The 20330-nt window shown below is 47.4% G+C and overlaps 1 protein-coding gene across 1 annotated transcript; it reads left to right on the top strand.

Annotated features, from left to right (window-relative positions):
* The first annotated feature begins 1886 nt into the window (after positions 1 to 1886).
* IGFBPL1 (insulin like growth factor binding protein like 1) lies at positions 1887 to 19697 on the top strand. The gene is given in 5 exon segments (XM_050913753.1): positions 1887 to 2162; positions 2164 to 2344; positions 17958 to 18067; positions 19105 to 19227; positions 19545 to 19697. Coding segments are annotated over 5 exon segments (843 nt in total).
* Positions 19698 to 20330: the final 633 nt, after the last annotated feature.

Raw genomic sequence — 20330 nt, 5'->3', positions numbered from 1 at the left:
GCAGCAATCTGCCCCCCCCCCCGCCCCGGCCAGCTCCCCCCTGTTTATATACTGGGCATGACGTTCCATGGTATGGAATACCCCTTTTGCTAGTTCGGCTCAGCTGCCCTGGCTGTGCTCCCTCCCAGCTTCTTGCACACCTGCTTGCTGGCAGAGCATGGGAAACTGAAAAATCCTTGACTTAAGATAGGCACTACTTAGCAACAACTGAAACATTGGCGTGTTATCAACAGTATTCTCACACTAAATCCAAAACACAGCACTGTAACAGCTATTAAGAAGAAAATTAACTCTATCCCAGCCAAAACCAGGACAAATATATATATACACACCCACACATTAAAATTACTATTGAGACACGATGTAAATGCTGACAAAATGTCAAGACCTGTATGTGGATGTAAGTCAATCTGCAACTTATAATGCACATTCATTTTATAGCCTAATTACACCTTGATGAATTATGTAACGATTTGTATGCAAAACATGCTGGCATACTGAAGTATTCAGTGCATAACTGACCAAACAGTACTTAGCAATGAATATAGTTAATATCCTGACTAGACAGGAGTCATCTTGCTTCATTCTTATGCCGGTATTGTGTAGGGATGTATCACTTAGCAATGTTCATTTATTAGGAAATTAATATCATTTAAATATTAAATAATAATAAATATTAATCATTGCTTATGACATGGTCACAGTGGGGTAGCTTTTCTTTTTTGTGTAATCAGCACATATTACATACCATAAGAACAAATTTCATCATGTCAAAGATGTTGACTCTAAAGGCAAAATCCACAATAACCAAGAGTGGGTAAGTATGAAATGTCCTTAGAAATCCACTCTCTGAAACAGCCACTAATACGATTTTGTCTTCCTGACATGTCAAATGCAAGCAGAAGCAATGAAATTCTGTAGCCTCAGCTTCTCAGCGAACACCGTCCATTTGGAATGTCACATATTCCAAGAGCTGGGCTCTGCTGCATTTTGTGTGTCCTAGGAAGTCTTGTTTTGCTTTAATGGTATCTGTGCAGAGTGCTAGAAAAATTGATGCCAGGCTCTGGGAGCAGAGGAGGACAAGCTAGTTTTACATTACTAGAACTTCTGTGAATGAGCTTTGTCCTGATGCATTCAGACTTGGCTTTTTTGTCTGCCAGGAAGGATGCTATTGGAAGCACAAATTGTGAAGCAGATGCCTGCCAGGTGGATGTGTGGGGGTCATGAGTGGAGAGGAGGGATACTGATGTAAGGATGTGTCAGTGAGGAGAGGAGAAGGGGTGGACTGGTGCACGAGACACAAGAGAGGATACGGCTCCACCAGGTGTGGAGGAGAGTCTGCGTGAGCCTGATAAAAGCCAGAGTGGAAATGCTGTTTGCAGCAAAGCAGGTGTGTGGGGAAAGGTTAAGGAGAGTGCATGGGAGTGCAGGGGCAGTTGGTGACCCGGCGATGGTGCGCGCCTTGGAGGGTGGTTGGCAGTGGTCATGGTGTGGGCCTCGGGGAGTGGGCGGCCATGCCCAGGAGCACGGCGTGCTCAGAGGAAGCCCGCGGGTGGACAGGCGTCGGGAAGGGTCCGTGCGTGTCAGGGAGGGGGTTGCCTGGAGCGTGTGCGCAGGCAGAGGGTTCGTGCAGCCGCGACGCGCCGGCAAGAGGCGTGCGCTGCAACGAATGTGCGTGCTGGCGGGGTGTGCCTGGGGGCAGTGTGTGCAAGGATTCATGTATGTTTGTGAGGGGTGCGTAGGTGCGGGGGAAGTGCTCGAGTCCTTTCGTGTCTGTGTGCAGGCGTGTACTGCGGGCTCCCAACCGTGCGCCGCTCCCTGGGGTACGTCGGGGCGGGCGCGGGGGGCGCCGGAGTGTGGCGTTCGGGCTGCTCCCGGGCGGCGCGATGAAAAGCGGCGGCGCCTGCAGCTCTTCCCCCGCCGTCCCGGACCGCCCCACTGGGTCTCCAGCCCGCACCATTCCCGTGCCCGCGGCAGCGCTGCTGTTGCCGCTACTGCTGCCGCCGCCGGCCCCAGCCGCCGGTCTGGAGGAGCAGGTGTTGCGGGCGCGGGACGCCTGTGGGTGCTGCGCGCTCTGCCTGGGGAGTGAGGGCGAGCCCTGCGGCGGCCGCAGCGCCGTCGGGGCGCCGCGCTGCGAGCCGGGGCTGCTGTGCGCCAGCTGGCGGCGGCTCCGGCGCGGGCCCCGAGGGCTCGGGGGTCTGCGTCTGCAAGGACGCCGGCGCGGTTTGCGGCACCGACGGGCGCACGTACAGCAGCCTCTGCGCCCTGCGCCTCCGCCACTGGGTCTCCTTCCGCGGCGGCGCCCGCCGCCTCCGCAAGACGCACGGCGGCGAGTGCCAGATCGGTGAGTGCCGCTGCGGCGCCCCGGCCCCGACACCGCCCGCCCCGCCGGGCCTTGGGGAGCCCAGGATGCGCCCGGTGCGTCCCCCGCCGCTGTCCGCCGATGCTGCGGCCGTGCCGGGGCCGTCGGGGATCAATGGGTGCTAGGACAGGGCGAGCAGTGGGAGGTTTCTAGGCGGATTTTTACCACGGGCTCTTCTGCCTTAGTAAGCAGCGTTACCAGACTGCCCGTCCCCTTTCCTGAAATGATGCACCAGGTGCAGAGGACGACACAGGAAAAAAACGTGCGTTTCCCAGTGTTTCCCCAGTCGCTCCCTGGATGGTACCATCTCTTCCATGGGTGCCTGTAGTTTAGCATGCCTGAGTCCTTTGGAGGACGTGTACCACCTCAAGACCCAAAAGTGCTGCAGTTCCAAGTTAGACACGCTCCTGTCCAGTTTTGGGAATGTGCAACGCTGCCAGTCTGATAGCTTGTACTGTTTAAAGTGGTTCGTATTTTAAATAAATTTGCTGGTGCCAGAGATGGCACCCTACTAATTAATTAAATTGCAAAATAGAACCAAGATTATTCTGAGACCTGAAACAAAATCATTACCATTAGGAGAAGAAAAAAAAAAAAAAGTGCAGTTTTTCCATTCCCAAGTTGCATTGTTTACTTGTATCCTGCAGTTCTGTACACTTTTGTGCATATCTGAATAACCAAAAGCTTTAATTCTGTAAGGAAATTAACTTAAAAAGCTTTAAACTTGTGTGGTATTTCAAGAAGTAGTTTGTATTGCCAGGAAGTTCAGTTCTTAAACCGTAGCAGATTTTTAACATATGGTTAGATATCCATCTGCTCAGTATGTTAAACATTCCATGTGATTAAGTGGCAGAAATAATCCTGCTCTCAGTGGCACACCTACTCAGCCAAATCCTGCATACTGTACAAAGCCCAGTATCCAGAGGAAGTCTTCTGTTACCTTCTGGGTATTTAGTAATCAGCTGTAGCCTATTTTGCACCCAAAAGGTAGAGAGGGATAGAACTATGCTGCCTGAACGTGCATTTGTGGGATGAGGACTTCAACAATACAAAGAGCCCCGCGTGGGCAGTACAGACTGCCCATGTGGTCCTTGCTGCATGGTAAAAGTAATCCTTTCTCTTTGCTCTCTAGCTCTCCTGGTATGGAGGAGTAGGGCTCAGCTCTGTCAGTCTCTGTGTGCGTGTCCCCCTTTTTGCAGGCTTTTCACTCACATCCCAGCTGCTAAGGCCAGTTTATATTTTCCTGCGTCTTCGTTCTTTGTTCCAGTCATGGTACAAATGTGCCCAAAGATGGGGGCATTTGGGAGTAAATACCTCATTATATCATAACCCAGAGGCAGTAATTTATTTAGCTCTAATCATGGGGGTAGGTTTTAGCAGTCCCCCTGGGACACTGGTGGAAGCTGGATAACAGCTGCTTCCTTTGCAATTTATGATCAAACCATCCTTTCTGGTATGTTTATTTTTTAATGAGCTTCTCTGAGGCCCTTGATGGGAGTTGGGGAGATAGTACTGAATGATCAGTTTCTCATTGTTTAGCCTTCTTGTCACAGTTCTAGTGCACCCATGAGAAGCTATACACTGAGATTAGTTTAAATATTGCAGAAAAGTACCCTTTGCAATGGATTTCCAGTCCTGTGGATCTTAGTAAGGGGTTGAAACCCTAGACAAGGACAAACACTGCTTGTTCAGCTCTGGTGCCAGTCTTTCCAACAGCAACAAATGCCTCTATAACTGTCTTCATGGTATTTCCCAGATAAGCCCAGCTGCTTCTGTGTTTCTGCATGTCTGAGCTTCTGAAGTGAGAGAGACTTCCGTGTGATGGGGCATTTGAGTCGCTCGCAGGCTGCTTTGAGGAGCTGACACCAAGAGTGATTTTTACAATACCCTGAATGTATCAGAGAGTCAATATGTAATCTCCTTTCACCTCCACAGAGTTTTTCTCACTGTCTCAAATCCTCTCACTGACTCAAATGGAAAAAGGTTAGGCACAAGCTTTGCTAAATTAAGTGCCAGTGGATGTACAATTCAATATTTATAAATCAGGCTTCTTTTGGTAAGTCTCCAATGGGCTAGTGCTTTCTAGTGCTCTGAAATTCTTTGTCATCTGTTTTATTACTTGCGTGTGCTATACTAATTGTTGATTGCACTGTCAGGAAAGGGATGTACCATTTTGTACCCACTCTGTTCCAAATACTGGTTAGTTTACAGAGTAGAAGTCCTTTTATGTGCAAAGTTTTTGGATGCCAACCTGAAATATTAATATTTAATTAATATTAATAATAGTTAATATTATCTGCAGGCTTGGTTCAGTGAAGTTTCAAAGTATCTCTGTTGGTGTCTGGATTACACAGCGCAAAGCAGGGAAATTTTGCAAGAAACAGGAATTGTGGTTATTTTAATCTCCCAAAAGCACAGCATAAAAGATGACAAAGTTTAGGTTTTTTCAACCTTCAGAGTTACAGAATTACATGTTGTCGCTCATTTGAGGTTTATTTCTTTACCTGGACCCTCTGCAGATTGGGTCAATTCTTAATACTTGGCTTGCTGTATCAATATAACAATCATAATCTAGACTCAAAATCGTGTAAAAGAATACAAGTCACTCAGTCCTCAGAGGAAGCAGACAATGGTGGAGATGTCCCTGACCACTGGGGGATCACAGGTTTTGCCATCCAGCAGCAGTTCCAGTCCAAGTCTTACTTAGGACTTGTAGCTGCTAAATTTTGTAAGCAATGTTGTCTGTGCTGCTGCACTTACCTGTTCTGTGATGGGGTCATCACCACCTGGTTGGCTGGGTGCCTGGGACCTTCAAGGCCAGTGAAGAGGGAGGAAGTCAGCCTGGCGCCCGGGAACCTTGAGGCCAATAGGGAGGGGGAGAAGACGTCTGCCTGGTGCACAGGACGTTCAGGGCCTGATGAAGAGGGGGAAGAGGACTGATAGGTGACCAGCTTGGTCACAGAGAATGGCCGTTTGCCTTATAAAATGACATTAGCAATACTAAGCATATGACCAGGGATCAGGAGCAGGGGCTACCAGCCACACTCCTCTTTCTGTAGCAGCAGAGCGAGTATCTTGAGGAGCGGGCTGTGATATGTGAAAGCATTGCATTCAGAAGACACTAGGAAAGTAGAGAGGTCTGCAGGACTGGATATTTCCGTGCTATCCACCAGTAGCACACACCAGCAGATACTAAGATGTATGCAAACCACAGCAGCTGGAGTGACAAATGAAAATGCACAGAAATATATGGAGCAGAGTGGATGTACGTAGGCACTGATGTCAAGAGATAGTGGCTGCTGCTTGCCAGCTCGGCCATAGTCAAGCTACAGTCCAAAGACAATGGTCTGGGAGAGTGGGGCTAAACTCTGAGCTCTGCAGTGCATTTAGAGTGCTGCTAGCTACCACCATGCCCTCCTTACCTCTCTGTTAGGAAATCTACTCTGGACTCAAAGCTCCTCCATGCCTTGTATCTCACTTGGAAACAAGGAAGACTGGAGGAGGCTGATTTGTACAGCCAAAATTCAAACAAGGGAGCCTTACTGTGGGTGAACATCTCAGGTTACAGAAGAAGCAGACTTCCTTTACTTGTTCTTCTGGATAGCACGAGAGTATTGTGACAGGGAAGAGCCGTTTCATGCATCCTATCCTCCATGGGGCCCTGCGTAGCCCCCACTGCCTGCAAAAGGGGCCTACTTTTGGGGGCAGGCCTAGCAAGCCGGTAAACCTTCACGCAGGGTTCAGTCCAGGATCTGTAATGAAACACATTTCCCAGTGCAAATCTTTCCTGTGCAAAAGGAGGGCTGGGGCCTTCAGTTTCACTGGGGACTGTCAGGGTTCATTGCTTCTGAAAATAAATCAAAATCTACCACCCCTAACTTCCTTCCATCCTCCCAGTTCTCCAGAGGGTTTCGGATGAAATTCAGGTCCCCTGCTTGTCTTCATCAGTCAGGCCAGAGGCTTCAGTAATTAATTGTAACAAAAGAAACATAGCCAGAAACTCAGGATCATTCATTATTGAAGCTCACTATCTACTTTTAGGCACTTTGAAGACATTGCAACTGCCTCCATCCCTGGTGAGGTCAGTGGAACTGTGTATCCAGCCTTGTTTAAAAATATTTACAATGTTTTGCTGATTATGTTGTGCATTAATATGGTTCTGCATTCAGCATGCAGGCACTGGCTTTTTCGGGGCTGATAATGTCTCATCTGCTCAGTGTGGGTGTGTCTGTGTGTGTCTGTGTGCGCGCGCACACATGCATTTTAAAGTATTCAGCTTGAGACATCGTTTTTGTTATGCTAAGTGTTTTGTGGCTGTTCAGCCTGTGCAGATCTACAGAAATCCTTTAATGCCTCAGCATTTTAAAGCATCTTGGACTTGTTGTGTGAAGCAGGAAGGGCAGTGTTTGTCACAGAATCATAGAATCATTTGGGTTGGAAAAGACCTTTAAGATCATCGAGTCCAACTGTTAACCTAACACTGCCAAGTCCACCACTAGACCATGTCCCTAAGCACCACATCTACATGTCTTTTAAATACCTCCAGGGATGGTGAATCCACCACTTCGCTGGGCAGCCTGTTCCAATGCTTGACAACCCTTTTGGTGAAGAAATTTTTCCTAATATCCAATCGAAACCTCCCCTGGCACAACTTGAGGCCATTTCCTCTTGTCCTATTGCCTGTTACTTGGGAAAAGAGACCGACACCCACCTCGCTACAACCTTCTTTCAGGTAGTTGTAGAGAGCGATAAGGTCTCCCCTCAGCTTCCTGTTTTCCAGACTAAACAACCCCAGTTCCCTCGGCTGCTCCTCTTAAGACTTGTGCTCTAGACACTTCACCAGCTTCGTTGCCCTTCTTTGGACATGCTGCAGCACCTCAATGTCTTTCTTGTAGTGAGGGGCCCAAAACTGAACACAGTATTCGAGGTGCGGCCTCACCAGTGCTGCATACAGTGTTTCACTGTGAGTTTGTGAAGTGCAAAAGATGTCACAGAAACTAAGGGATGTGTGTATGCAAGCAGGAGCTGTCTTCCATCCCAGAGCAGTTTTAATCCTTTCCTATTACAAGCAGCCTGTTACAGTGTTTTAATAATGTTATTCATAACCATTAATGTCCTTGCATGCATGCTTATATGTTGAAAAGATGCCACAATCTAAATGTCTAATCTGATTTCTTCCTGAAATACCCTGCTCTCCATCTCTGTGTGACTGTAGCCTGAAGCAGTTCCCTGGAACGTTTGTTAAAATATCTTACCAGGAATAAGTCTGGTAGTAGCAAGAATTGAAAACAGTTCACTGTCTGTTGGGTTTGTGTAGCGGGGGAGGGGCTACAGGGGTGGCTCCTGTCAGAAGCTCCTAGAAGCTTCCCCGGCTCCAAGTCAGACCCTTCTCTGGCCAAGGCTGAGCCCATCAGCAAAGGTGGTAGCGCCTCTGTGATACCATCTTTAAGAAGGGAAAAGAAGACTGCTGAAAAAAAGACCTGCAGCGGAGAGAGGAGTGGGATGTGAGAGAAACAACCATACAGCCACCGAGGTCAGTGAAGAAGGAGAGCGAGGAGGTGCGCCGGAGCAGAGATTCCCCTGCAGCCTGTGGTGAGAGGGCAGGCTGTCTCCCTGCAGCCCATGGAGGTTTAACGGTGGAGCAGAGATTCCCCTGCAGCCCATGGAAGGACCCCACGCTGCAGCAGGTGGCTGGGCCCGAAGAAGGCCGTGACTCTGTGAAAGCCCATGCTGGGGCAGTTAGTGGAGGACTGCAGCCCGTGGAAAGGACTCACGTTGGAGAAGCTTGCAGAGGGCTGACCCCCGTGAGGACCCCATGCTGGAGTAGGGGAAGAGTGTGAGGAGTCCTCCCTCCAAGGAGGAAGGAGCAGCAGAAACAGCATGTGATGAACTGACCGCAACTCCCATTCCCATCCCCCTGCGCTGCTGGTGTGGGCGGAGGTAGAAGAACCGGGAGCAAAGCTGAGCCTGGGAAGAAGGGAGGGGTGGGCGGAAGGTGTGTTTTTAAGATATGGTTCTATTTCTCATTATCCTACTCTGATTTGATTGGTAACAAATTAAATTGATTTCTTTTTCCCCAAGTCAAGTCTGTTTTGCCTGTGACCATGTTGTCCCAAAAATCAGGATTCTTTCACCCGGTGTGCAAAAAAGCCGATTAACACACAGAGCCGAGATATTTGTTTATTTCATGTCTGCGCAGAGATGGGTGCTAGGTGGTAACTCCACAAAGCTAGCACACCTGGTTAACACACGGTAAAGCATTTTATACATTTCGAGCAACAGCTACCAGTATTTTTACAGTGTCACTTAGTTACTCTCGTTCCTATTGGTTCTCGCAAATCTCATCTCCACTTAAAGTCGCAGCATCCTCTTTTTTTTACTGCTCATGTTCTGTGAGGAAGGGACTTCTGTTGGTAGGGGGCTCTCTCTAGCTAAGGGTGGCTTTTCTAGGACAGTTCACTCAAAGTTCAAGTAGCTCTTTGATTGCCCTTGTGGTTATCTTGGTATTTCTTTACCTGGCTGACTTATGGTGTCATTGTATTTCTCTTCTCAAGGTCACGCCTCGTTAACTAAGTAGCATCCTTTGGTTTTGTTTCTCACATATCTCCAACAATACCAGTGATCTCAGGGAAACTAAATACTCCTGAATCTGGAAGCTGGATACAGAACATTTAACAGCTACTTCTGAAGATGGTCTTTCTAAATTATGCATTAACTATGCCATGAACAAACTGCAGATTTTAGTACTGAGTGTTAAAACACAAAAGCCCCACTACTTCTCTTTCAGTTTAGGTAAAAAGTTGGCTTAAAAGACGGCTAGGATAAAAATGAGGTATCCAAAGAAACAAAAAACTTACGAGAGTGCAACGCCTACAGCTGCAACGCCTAGGCAGCACTGCTGGGTCACCTGTCCATGTCTTCTCCATCTGCCACCTCACAGCTGGATAGTCTCACTCCAAAGCATGTGATCTGCAGAGCTGATGTGGAGCTGTGCACTGGGGAAATGCAAGTAATGAGGGGTATTCTGGCATCTTGGGAAAGAGAGGTGCAGGCTCTCATGTGGTAGATGAAACCAAGGCCACTAGTGGCAGAAGGTTCCTAGTGATGCCTGGAGGGACTTACAGGAGCCTGAGCTTCAGCCAAGGGCAACAGCTGTCTTTTATATTTGATGGGTTATTATTTCTGCTTTATGCATAGCAAATAGTAGGCATTTTTACCATCAGGGAATGGGGGGCATGCAGGAGTGATCACAGGACAGCCTGTGCCTTGGAGGGAAAAATGACATTCCTCAGGGACATGCGAGAAGTAAGGAAGGCATTTTGAACTCCACAATGCCTGTCCTCAGAGGCTTAGAGAAGATGGTCAGCTAAGACACCCCAAGCACTTTTATCTCTATTGAATAGCATCTCTCTTTCTCGGGAAGGGGACTGAGTAGAGACAGCTGCTGTTTATTTGGGAATTGTTTTCTCACAAGCACCAGGACAGTAACTTGTTCATTGCTGAACTCAGCCCCTGCTAGGATGCCTCTCTGCTCTGTGGCTACGTTAGCTAATCCCAAGTGGAAGATTAATGCAATTTAAATGAATGGTTGCACATGCCTAATAGGTTCTTGTTTGGCAAGTATCAGCTGTGTTCAGACAAAAAAAATTACCAAGTCCTTTGGATTCTGAACAAGACAGCCCCAGAAAAAGTTACACCTGTTACACAACTTTGTCATTGAAAAGGCTGCTTTGTAAATAGGGAAACCCTAGGAGGATGGACTTCTCCAGCTATGTGTTGCTTCGTGTTTGTGACATGTTTAGTAACTAAGAGAGGCCTGGAATACCACTTTGTAAAAAATGCGAAGGGTCTTCGTTCATGAGAGCCACTCAAACGCCATTCAGTTTCAGATGCAAAGCTGTAGCTGGCAGAATTAAGCTACTCTGTTCTGCATTAGAACTGTTATTTGAGTACTGAGTAGCATAGAACACTGGCATTATCCTTTCATGCAACAGTGATGCACAAATCTAGTTACATTTTCCTCTTGTTAGCAATGCACAAAGAAGGCCTTCTGCTTTTAGGTTCTCCTGCACTTTCTTTTGTATTTTAAAATCTTTCACGAAAAAAAGTCTAAAATTGCAACTAGTTGGAGGACAACTGCTACTAGGATAACAAATATCATTACTAAAAACCCGTCATTAACTTCGCCAAAGACACGTTTTTGTTCTCAGAGACCTCACTATTTTTAATAATCCACTTTCTACGTTTCAGAAATTTCTGTATCGTCCCTAGCTGCGGAAATGCTTTTTTGCCAGTAGCAGAATTCTGCTGTTGAATATGTGTATTGCAACAGCCATCATTTGTGAGCATGTAGTACCCATACATGGAGTTTTCCTGGGAGCTGCGCACCTGTGAGGCCTGAGTATCTGCGGCGTGTTGCCTGTATCCACCAGGAAGGAGATCTGGTGGGCCTTGCTTGTTCAGAGATGCAAGGTAATCTGGAGTCTGCATAGACGTCTCCTTCCCGTTGCTGGTCGTGTCCAGAGCACTTACATAGGCAGCTGCTGACAGCAGCAGGCAGCAGACACATGGCGGGGCTTGAGATGATACAGTCAGTGCTGAACAGTGTTGGCACTTCCCTTGACTGTGAAATTGTCACTCCCTTCTGGCCCTGAAGCTTCACATGGCCTGGATCAGCTGGCAGCTTATCTGGGACTTCTTCAGAATTGGTGCATCCGCATCCATTGGCTTGTTTGATTTCAGCAACTTTCATTTTCTCTTTTATCATCAGCATTTTCCTTCTGCATTTTTGATGGCATTGTTTTCTGTCCCTGGACACCGTTGGGACAAATGTCATGCATGGGAAAGAAAACAGTACTATTTACAGTCCTCAAGCTTATTGCATAAAAGATCTGGAGTGGTGAAACCCCTTTCTAATACAAGGAAGGGGAAGTAATTTGAAGAGAGAAGGTACAGAAACATCTGGTGGATGAAAAAGCATCCGTCAGATTGAAGATTTACCAAGACTGTGGATTGGATTTAAGATCAGGATGTTCTAGTGCACCTGACTAGATGGCTTTGCACTCTGTTAATCAGCAGAAGAGCAAAGATGATCTGCTGTTCTGTTTACAATTACTTGTTGCTGGTGATTTCAGGCACAGAAGTACATATTTTAAAATTACTTTGTCAGGAGACATTTAAAAATGGCAAAATCACAGTTTGTGTTTTTACTTCTGTATTAACAAAGCAGATATTTTTCCCTACTGCTGCCATCCTTACTTTGATTTACATTCTCTCTTTCCTGCCTAAATATGGCAATATAAGCACTACCAGATTAAATCTACAGCTTTATGTTTTGCTTCCAGCTACCTAGCAAAAAGCTGTACAGTATGACAGAATACCAGTGAAATAATCACTTCTGTTTAGCAAACTCTTACCCTCCTGGATTTTTTCCACTCCTTAACAAAGTGAATGCAATCACTTGATGTTTTTTGCATGCCTTTAATAACACAGATCCACTAACTTATGTCATATTAGGGAATTATCGAGCATTTTGTATGGAAACGATTTCACGGAAGCACCTCAGAAGCAGTCAGTGGCCTGGAAGCTCATTTCTCATTATCATTTCCCCCTCTGCATCAGCAGAACATGTTTCCAAAGGCAAATGTCATGTTTCTGGCAGCCATCGAAAACACACATACAAAAAAAGCCTCAGACAAATTCTGTGTCACTCTGAACACCTGATGAAGCCAATATGAAGCCTGCACCACAGTTGTGTAATCTTTAAAGTAGTACCTGTAAAAAAACTCACTGGAGATGCATGGAAGTAGCGCTGGCTGTGAGTGAGATTTGAGATGATGATGAACAGTAACATACATGCAAACTTGAATTGCTTTCCAAAATAGCCATCAGTTCCACATTTGTTACAACTTGTTGAAATAAAAAGGGCTTTCATTCCTGAGCAGTGAAAACATCTGTTATCTTTTTTCCCTAACAGAGCTTCACAAGCTGAAACTCGCCACCCAGGAATCTTCATACATTTATGGATGTTAATTCTTCACAAAATGAGGAGCTCAGACTGTCTGTTACTATTAAGCTGCACTTAATTTTCAGACAGGGAGATTGCCATTCAGGCAACCAAGAATAACAGCTTGCCAGGGATGGGTTCCCAGCTTACGTCTGGTTCATCTGGCTTCAGCACAAGTGTGGATCTGTAAACCAAAGATACAAGTCCTTAGTGAGGATGACTGAGCAGCCACTGATTTCTGGTAGCTCTCAATGTCAGTAGTCTGGGCACAGATGGTAGGAGGTGAGGTCTTCATCACTGAGCAGGAGGCTCCTGATGCTACATTGTACTTTTGTGTAGGTCAACAGCCCCTCCCCAACACTATTTCTCCAATGCAATTTCTATTTCCATGGAATCCAAAGCAGTCTATGCTGCATTTGATATGCAAATGCCTGAATCAAAGATACTTTAATGATCTGTTCCTCTGATACATTAACAGCTTCCCCTTACCCTGGCAAATGAGGGTAAGAGAAGTCAGTGATGCCAATGCCAGTGTTCCCAGTGTGGATACCTGATTGGTACTGTGTAGTGAAGCAGTTGCCAGAATCCTGTTTTACCAAAGCAGGGAAGCGTGGACAGATATGTGAGCCAAACAGTGAAAGAACAAGCAAGTGCTTCAAGTTATCAGTTTGAAAGGCACTGATGTCAGGTGCTGTTTCCCAGTCTCTGCCCCAGCACGGCTTCCCTCCCGTTGCACTCCTCTCTTCAGTACAGTCCATGCAAGGTTGCCTACCAATGTCTTACCTGCTCTGCTTTCTCTGCAATATTAAATTTTCTTCCACGTTCATTTTCTCTCTCTCTCTCTCTCTGAGAAAGGGAGATCACTTAGTGCAAACAAAGTAGAAATTGCTTTATGTGCTTTGGGTGAGGGAGTGCAGCATGGATGGAGGAATGTCTGGTTATTGCAGGGGACAGCTGACATGAGACACTCTGTCCCCATGGCTGAAGGCAGCAAGGTTTAAGTTCACTGTGTGACTGAGTGGGCAGGGAGGGCCTTTATGTGCATGTGTGGGATATAAAGCTTCAGAGGAGATCCTAGAAAGACGTTTAGATCAAAGATCAGGGGCTTGGGAAACAGAACAGCTGAAAATACGAGCTGCAACTAAGCAGCCATGAAACAGTGGAAACGGCATGGCTGAGATTGCCTCCTTTCCTTGCTTACCTTCAGATGATCCAGTTGATCCTCAGTCTGTGAGTCAGCAGGGGATCCTCAGCACTGGCTGCTCTCCAGCCGAAGTAATTTAAGAACAATGGCACTGATATATGCTTATAAAGTGGTCTAACAAGGCAGGGGAAGTAAAGACCATGTTACTTTCCAGCTCAAATAGAATACCTTTTCTGTGTTGCAAGGATGTGGAAGTGAATTTTACAGATGGAAAATAAGCCAAGCCCAAAACTGTTATTGCAAGATTTGAAAAAAGATGTTGCAAACAATGGGGAATACTTAGATATGGTGAGTGTTAGATTCCTTATAACAGCCCAAATGCCTGTGAGAGTAACACAGTTCAAAGGATCAAAAGACTTTACAGAGAAGCAGGTCAGGGTGAGAGTTGTGGGACAAAGTTTTCATACCCTGGAAATGTTGAAATGTTTTAGGGTGTGAAAACATGCCCTTGAACATATCTTTGCAAAGAACAGGTTTTTAGGTGGATTTGTTACATCGCTGTTTGGGTTATTGTTGTTTTACCCCAGACAGCACCTAAACTGCACACAGCCGCTTGCTCACTCCACCACAGTGGGATGGGGGAGAGAATCAGAAGGGTAAAAGTGAGAAAACTCATGGGATGAGATAAAGACAGTTTAACAAGTAAAGCAAAAGCTGTACACACAAGAAAAACAACATAAGGAATTCATTCACTGCTTCCCATCAGCAGGCAGGTGTTCAGCCATCACCAGGAAAGCAGGGCTCCATTTCACGTAATGCCGTAAGTCCAAACATCCCCCCGCTTCCTCCTTCTTCCCCCAGCTTTTTTTGCTGAGCACAACATCGTATGGTATGGGATATCCCTTTGGTCAGTTGGGGTCAGCTGTCCCGGCTGTGTCCCCTCTCAACTCCTTGTGCACTCCTAGCCTACGCGCTGGCGGGTCAGGGTGAGGAGCAGAAAAGGCCTTTGTGCAAAAGATGCTGTGCAAGCACTGCTCAGCAATAGCTAAGACATCAGAGTGTTATCGACACTTTTTTCATCACAAATCCAAGACATAGCATCATACAAGCTACTATGAAGAAAATTAACTCTATCCCAGCCAGAACCAGTACAGGTGTATTCCAGCAGCATTAACTTCTCACTATGAAGTTTTGTGTTTCATGTGTACCCATCATAACTACATGGTGATCATGGCACTGAGAAAAAAAAATGTTAATTTCTCTCCTAGAAAATTATCAGTAGGTAATCTTTTCTAAGGATCAGCAAGGTAAAAGCTAGTATTTGGAGCAGCACAGCAACCAGTCAACAGACTGACAATTAATTTGAAAGCCATGCAGCAACAGAAAAAAATTCCCATAATACCCTTGCTTCAGCTTCACAATCTGTCATAAAGTGTGTTTTTCTCACAGAAGGCTTACATTTATGTCTCAGTGTAACAGTATCTAAAAGCAGATTTGAATCATTAGGTTATTAGATCATCAAAGCCCTTGGAAATAGAACAGACCTAGTAGGCAGTAATCTTCCAATCCACAGGGACTTACTGCACATTCTGTGTAGGACACTTCATCTTCTTACAGACTCAGTTACATGGCATTACTGCAAATACTTATTTGACAAAGGTAATGTTACAGGTGGAGAACCTTGTAACAGATGGACTTTTTTGCCTTTTCTTTTGTTTTATCAAGGAGTGATGAGTCCTGCACCAGCTGAGAAAGGGCATGGTGGGGGTGGGCCTTCCCTTTCCCAGCTGGGAACATGCCTACCACATGCTCTTCCACCTGCATCCGTGTGCTGCACACAGCATAGAAGTGGGATCAGATGCCAGGTTGTCACCATGGGATGCCTCGTGTAAAACGGAGGATGGAGACACATGGGGCAGGCAAGTTGGGAAAGCCTCAGTGTGGTGCCAGGGAGTCGCTGGGCTGTCCCCTGGTGCTCGCTGCTGTTAGAAGGGGATAGCTTGTGTGAAGAGGAGCTAGAGGAGAGGTGTTCAGGATGCCTGCTTGCAAGTGGCCTTTCTTTGTGGAGGTAGGACATGTTTCTGGAAAACTGGCTTCATTTGGCGGGAGGGTGTCTTGTGAGGAAAGACACCATCATTAGTAAAGGTTGATGTGCAAAAAAGACAATAATGCAGGGAGACAAGGGCACCAGAAGCTCACTGCAGCTTCTCCCCTCTCAACAGCTGCAAATCAGCTGCGTTCTCCCAGGAGCATTCTGGAGGCCGTTGACACAGTTCAAGTAGGATGCATGTTTCCCATGTGCTGTGGTTGTCCACTGCCTTTGTTAACCACATGGTAGGTTGCTACAGACTTCTCAGGGCTTCAGGAGGCACTGTGTGCAAGAAGTGCTCACCTTAGCTGAAAAAACAGCTTAGTAACAACCATAAAAAGCCATTGCACATGGTCCTTGCTCTGCACTGGCCCCATCCAGAGCTATGTGCCTGCTTTGGGAGAGCAGGCAGCTGCCTGTGCAGAACCAGAGCTTCCCACCACCCTGTGGCATCTGAGGAGGCTACAGGTTACTGATAAGTGTACAAACTCACCATCTGGAGAGAAGCTTTGCTGGGTGGGCTGGTTTGCTTGTTTTGCAAAAACACGTTCAGTTGGGGGTGGCAAGGGCTCCTGAGGGACGGGGAGCCAAGGCGATAAGGCAGTGGGGTGAGCAGGGCACATCCTCCAGGACCAGCAGGGCATGAACAGGGCAGACCCAGAGAGCGTAGCCAGGTTCAGCCAGGAGCTGAGACCACCAGGCAAGCGGGTGGTCATGAGGCAGTTCTGAGGTCAAGCTCAAAAGTCAGTCAATGTGTCAAGATGGCATCCCATGATTCCCAGGCAAGTATGTGGTGACAGTGCACACCCAAGGTCAGGCCAGGAAGTCAGACTGACAGTCAGGGCTGGATGGGCAGGGTCCACAGCCAGGCACAGGCATGGCTGTGGCTAGGGCCCAGCTGGAAATCAGCACTTCTCCAACATGGCTAGGGACGGAAGGCCCAGGGCTGAGTTCAAATAGGCTTCTGAGCCCATGGGCACAGGGTGGAGGCCCTAGGTGAGGCTGCTCAGGGCCATTACGACCCACTAGTGCCCTCAGGGCCCTGGCATTTCCTGCCAGAAATACAGAGCTCACTTGCACAGGAAAAGCTCACCTTAGAGAAGATGGGAGTAGCCATGAAATGCTAGAATCATCCTCCATGTGGTTGAGCTTACCAGGAGCCCATCTGCACCTCCGTGGAGAGGTGGAGGATGAACCTCTGCAGATGCAGAGATCCATGTCTTTCTTGTGCTGGGGACCCCACAGCTGGATGCAGTACTCCCAGAGGGGTCTTATGAGGGTGGAGTAGAGGGGGAGAATCACCTCCCTTGACCTGCTGGCCGTGCTTCTTTTGATGCAGCCCAGGATGCTTTCTGGGCTGCAAGCGCATGTTGTTGGCTCATGTCCAATTTTTTGTCTCCCAGGATCCCCAAGTCCTTCTCTGCAGGGCTCCTCTCAATCCCTTCATCCCCCAGCCTGTATTGATACTGAGGATTGCCCTGACCCAGGTGCAGGAATTTGCACTTGGCCTTGTTGAAGTTCATGAGGTTTGCATGGGCCCACTCCTCAAGCCTGTCAAGGTCCGTCTGGGACCTTGACTTCATGCCTGGCAGCTACTGCCAGTGCTGCTCCCTCACATGATACTAGAAACATGAGCTTGATGCCACACAAATTCTCTGCTTGGGTTGTGTTTTTCAAATGTCCTTATCCACCAGCTCACTGGTCGCATGAAAAGGCATGTGGCACTGCGCTTAGAGTAGGGGGGAAAGACAGACAGACACATCAGTCAGCATAGAGAAAACACCTTAGGTAGCTTTTGGTCTAATGTAAATCCAGACTGCAACCCAAGAGTCCCAGCCTGTGGCCTCATTCTCCCTGGACAACCTTATCTTTCATACCCAACCTTCCTTCAGCAGCAGCTGCAGCAGGGCCCAGGTTCTCATTCTATGACATTCTTGGTTGCTGGGGGTATTTATATGTTTTCTGACAAAGCAGCCTTCAGCATTGAGCCAGTACTACAGTGTGGCCAACACGCTGCATCCTCTGAGGTTTACAGCTCCCTTCCTGCAGCAAGATGCACATGTCAAGTCAGTGCCCTGTCCTGCCTGCCTGTACTGCGCCCATCACTAGGAGCTGGGTAGACTGGGAGAAATGCCATCTGCAAAGCACAACAGCAAACAGTACACTCTTACACAGGAAAAGTGAGCTTCCCTGGCAGGAAAGCTGAAGGCCCAAGCTGTTTGTGGCTGGAGTGGATTGCAGACCCGTGCTGCCTGCACGGAGGCAGTTTGCCTAGTCCATATGGCAGAGCTCACAGGGAATGCTGGCCATGCCAGGTGGCCACATCACCTCCAGGAAAGCGTTTATTTTCTTCCAGCTCCTGTGATCGTTGTGTCACCAAAGAAAATTCACAATGTCACTGGGGCCCATGTGCACCTGTCCTGTGAACTGAAGGCAGTGCCCACTCCTGTCATCGCTTGGAGAAAGGTATGCTGGGGCTCTCATACAGGAGGGCCACTTTCAGTATCTAACAGCAGACGTGGCTCTGCATTCCCTTGCTCACATTCTGTGTTGCTGTACCGCATTTCAGGTAACTCGATTCATTATCTGTGTACTTGCTGAAAGCAGTGTAGGGACAGTTTCTTCCAACACTTCTGCAGCCTGCAGTGCCTATCTGTGCACAGCTGGTGGTGGGGTCTGGTCCTCATCTCCCCAAAGGGTCTCATGAATCAAGCATCTTCTCACAGTAATTTAAGATAATGAACGATGTCAGAGTGCCTTGTCAAGGACTGCAAATTAAAGAATGGTCTTAGCAGTCAATACCGCTACTGTGAGGTATGCCCAGCAGACATCTACCCATACATCTAGTAAAACAGAAGCCTACTTGGTGCTACTGGTTTGCTGTGCAGTTTTATCTCTGTGTCTGAAAGTGGGTTGCTCTGTGATGCCTGAGGCATCTCAGAGCCACACTGCACAACAAAATTCACCTAAAAGCTTTGAGACTCCGAAGCAAGCAAGATTTCCTCAGCCCTTTAGGTACCTAGAGAACTGGGTCTGTAGGGGCCCATGCTGCAGCACAGGAGGATACTGAATAATGGTTGTATTGATCAGTGCTCAGAAGTATCCAAAGCCCAGTACCTATGACAGAAGGGTTCTGCTCTTTGCTATTGACACAGGAGCTACACTGAGAGACTAAGTGAGCTCAGATGTTCTTAGGGGTGAATAGGGCTCAGATTCAGGGGCAATGAGGAAGAATGGGATCAGAGAGTCTTGGCCCTGGCTGGGTGTATGCAGAAACAGGTGTATTTCACCAATGCATTTCCCTGGAGCTGCACAAAGCACCTGTCCAGTGAGCATCACCCCGCTTCTCCCTGCTCTTAGCACTGCATGCAGCTCCTCTGCCTGCCTGTCCAAGCATGTCAGTAACACCATGATCAGAGACAATTATGTCATCACAAGTAAATGCTTCTAATGGATTTCACAGATGTCCTCTAACATATTCGCACTCCTGTGAAAATCTGCAGGTCTCAGAGTCACGCAAAGGAGTCAAACTCCTGGAGGAGCTGCCTGGAGACAGAGCAAACATGGCTGTTCAAGTTTGCGGAGGACTTTCGCAGCACAAAGGCATGGGGCAGGGGGCGGGGGGCGTTGGTAAGTTCAGCAGAGCAAATACACAAGGACAGGCTTGGAGAGGCAGCAGCCAAAGGTCCTGGTGGTAGTGAGAAGTGACAAAGTTTAAGCGGTGAAAGCAGTAAGAGAAGGACCATGCAGGACCTTCCAGGCAGACATGTCACACAGTGCAGATTGCACTCATAGCTGTATAGAGGAGCACTATTTTGTGCCTATTTTGAACAAATGGGAAATTATAAAACTTCAGAAGTTCTTAATTGTGACAGTGGTTCCAGGGTACTCTCCAGAATGTATGGGCATGTTAATAAAATATTTTCTGTGATGGTTTTACCAGATTGACCGACTAATGAAGGAAGATGAGGGGTTCTACCAGTGTCATGCTACCAAGATAGCTGGAGAGGCACATGCAGATGGGAGTATCACAGTCCTAGAGCAGAACAAAAGCAAGAAGGAGACATCCCTTCTGGCATGGGACAGCCCTGCCTAGCAGGTAAGGCTGACAATACCGGTGCACGCCATTACCAGGAGCCAGCTGGCTTTTATGCACTGCTTCCACTGCACAGGTCAGGACTTGTAGATGAGAAAGAAGGCAGTTGCAGAGAGGGACTATATCAGATATGTGTTGCATGTATTTGGATCGTCCTCTAGTGCAACAGACAAGGTCGTCCCCTGCAACAGAGAAGGGTATTTCAGTGTACAAGCTTTCCCTATCCCAATAAGGGCACAAGCAGCTTCACTGGCACCAAACATTTCTGGATGGTTCCTTTAATAAAGGGCAGATGTGAATGCAAGTCATACCCTAAACAGAGTAACAACTGCTGGCAGGAGTGAATCCTGTCCAGAAAGGAAAATGAAGATGAGGCAGATAAATGAGTGGTTGTATTTTACATAACAGCCATAGAAACAGACAGACTTCTGTGAAGGCTTTGTTACTCCTAGTATTTCTAGCATGACATTAGTCCCTGCTGTAATGCATGCCAGTGAGACAACATAGGTTATGCTGGACCAGCAAGTAGCACAATGGTGAATGGTCTGCTGTGTGTCTGAAACTAGATCAGGGTGTGGGAAAGAAAAGGAACAGAGAGGAGTGCATCACTTCAAGGCTATTCTGGAAATGCAG

Source organism: Gymnogyps californianus, chromosome Z (genome assembly GCF_018139145.2).
Source record: "Gymnogyps californianus isolate 813 chromosome Z, ASM1813914v2, whole genome shotgun sequence".
Lineage (NCBI taxonomy): Eukaryota > Metazoa > Chordata > Aves > Accipitriformes > Cathartidae > Gymnogyps > Gymnogyps californianus.
This window is presented reverse-complemented; position numbering and strand designations above follow the sequence as displayed.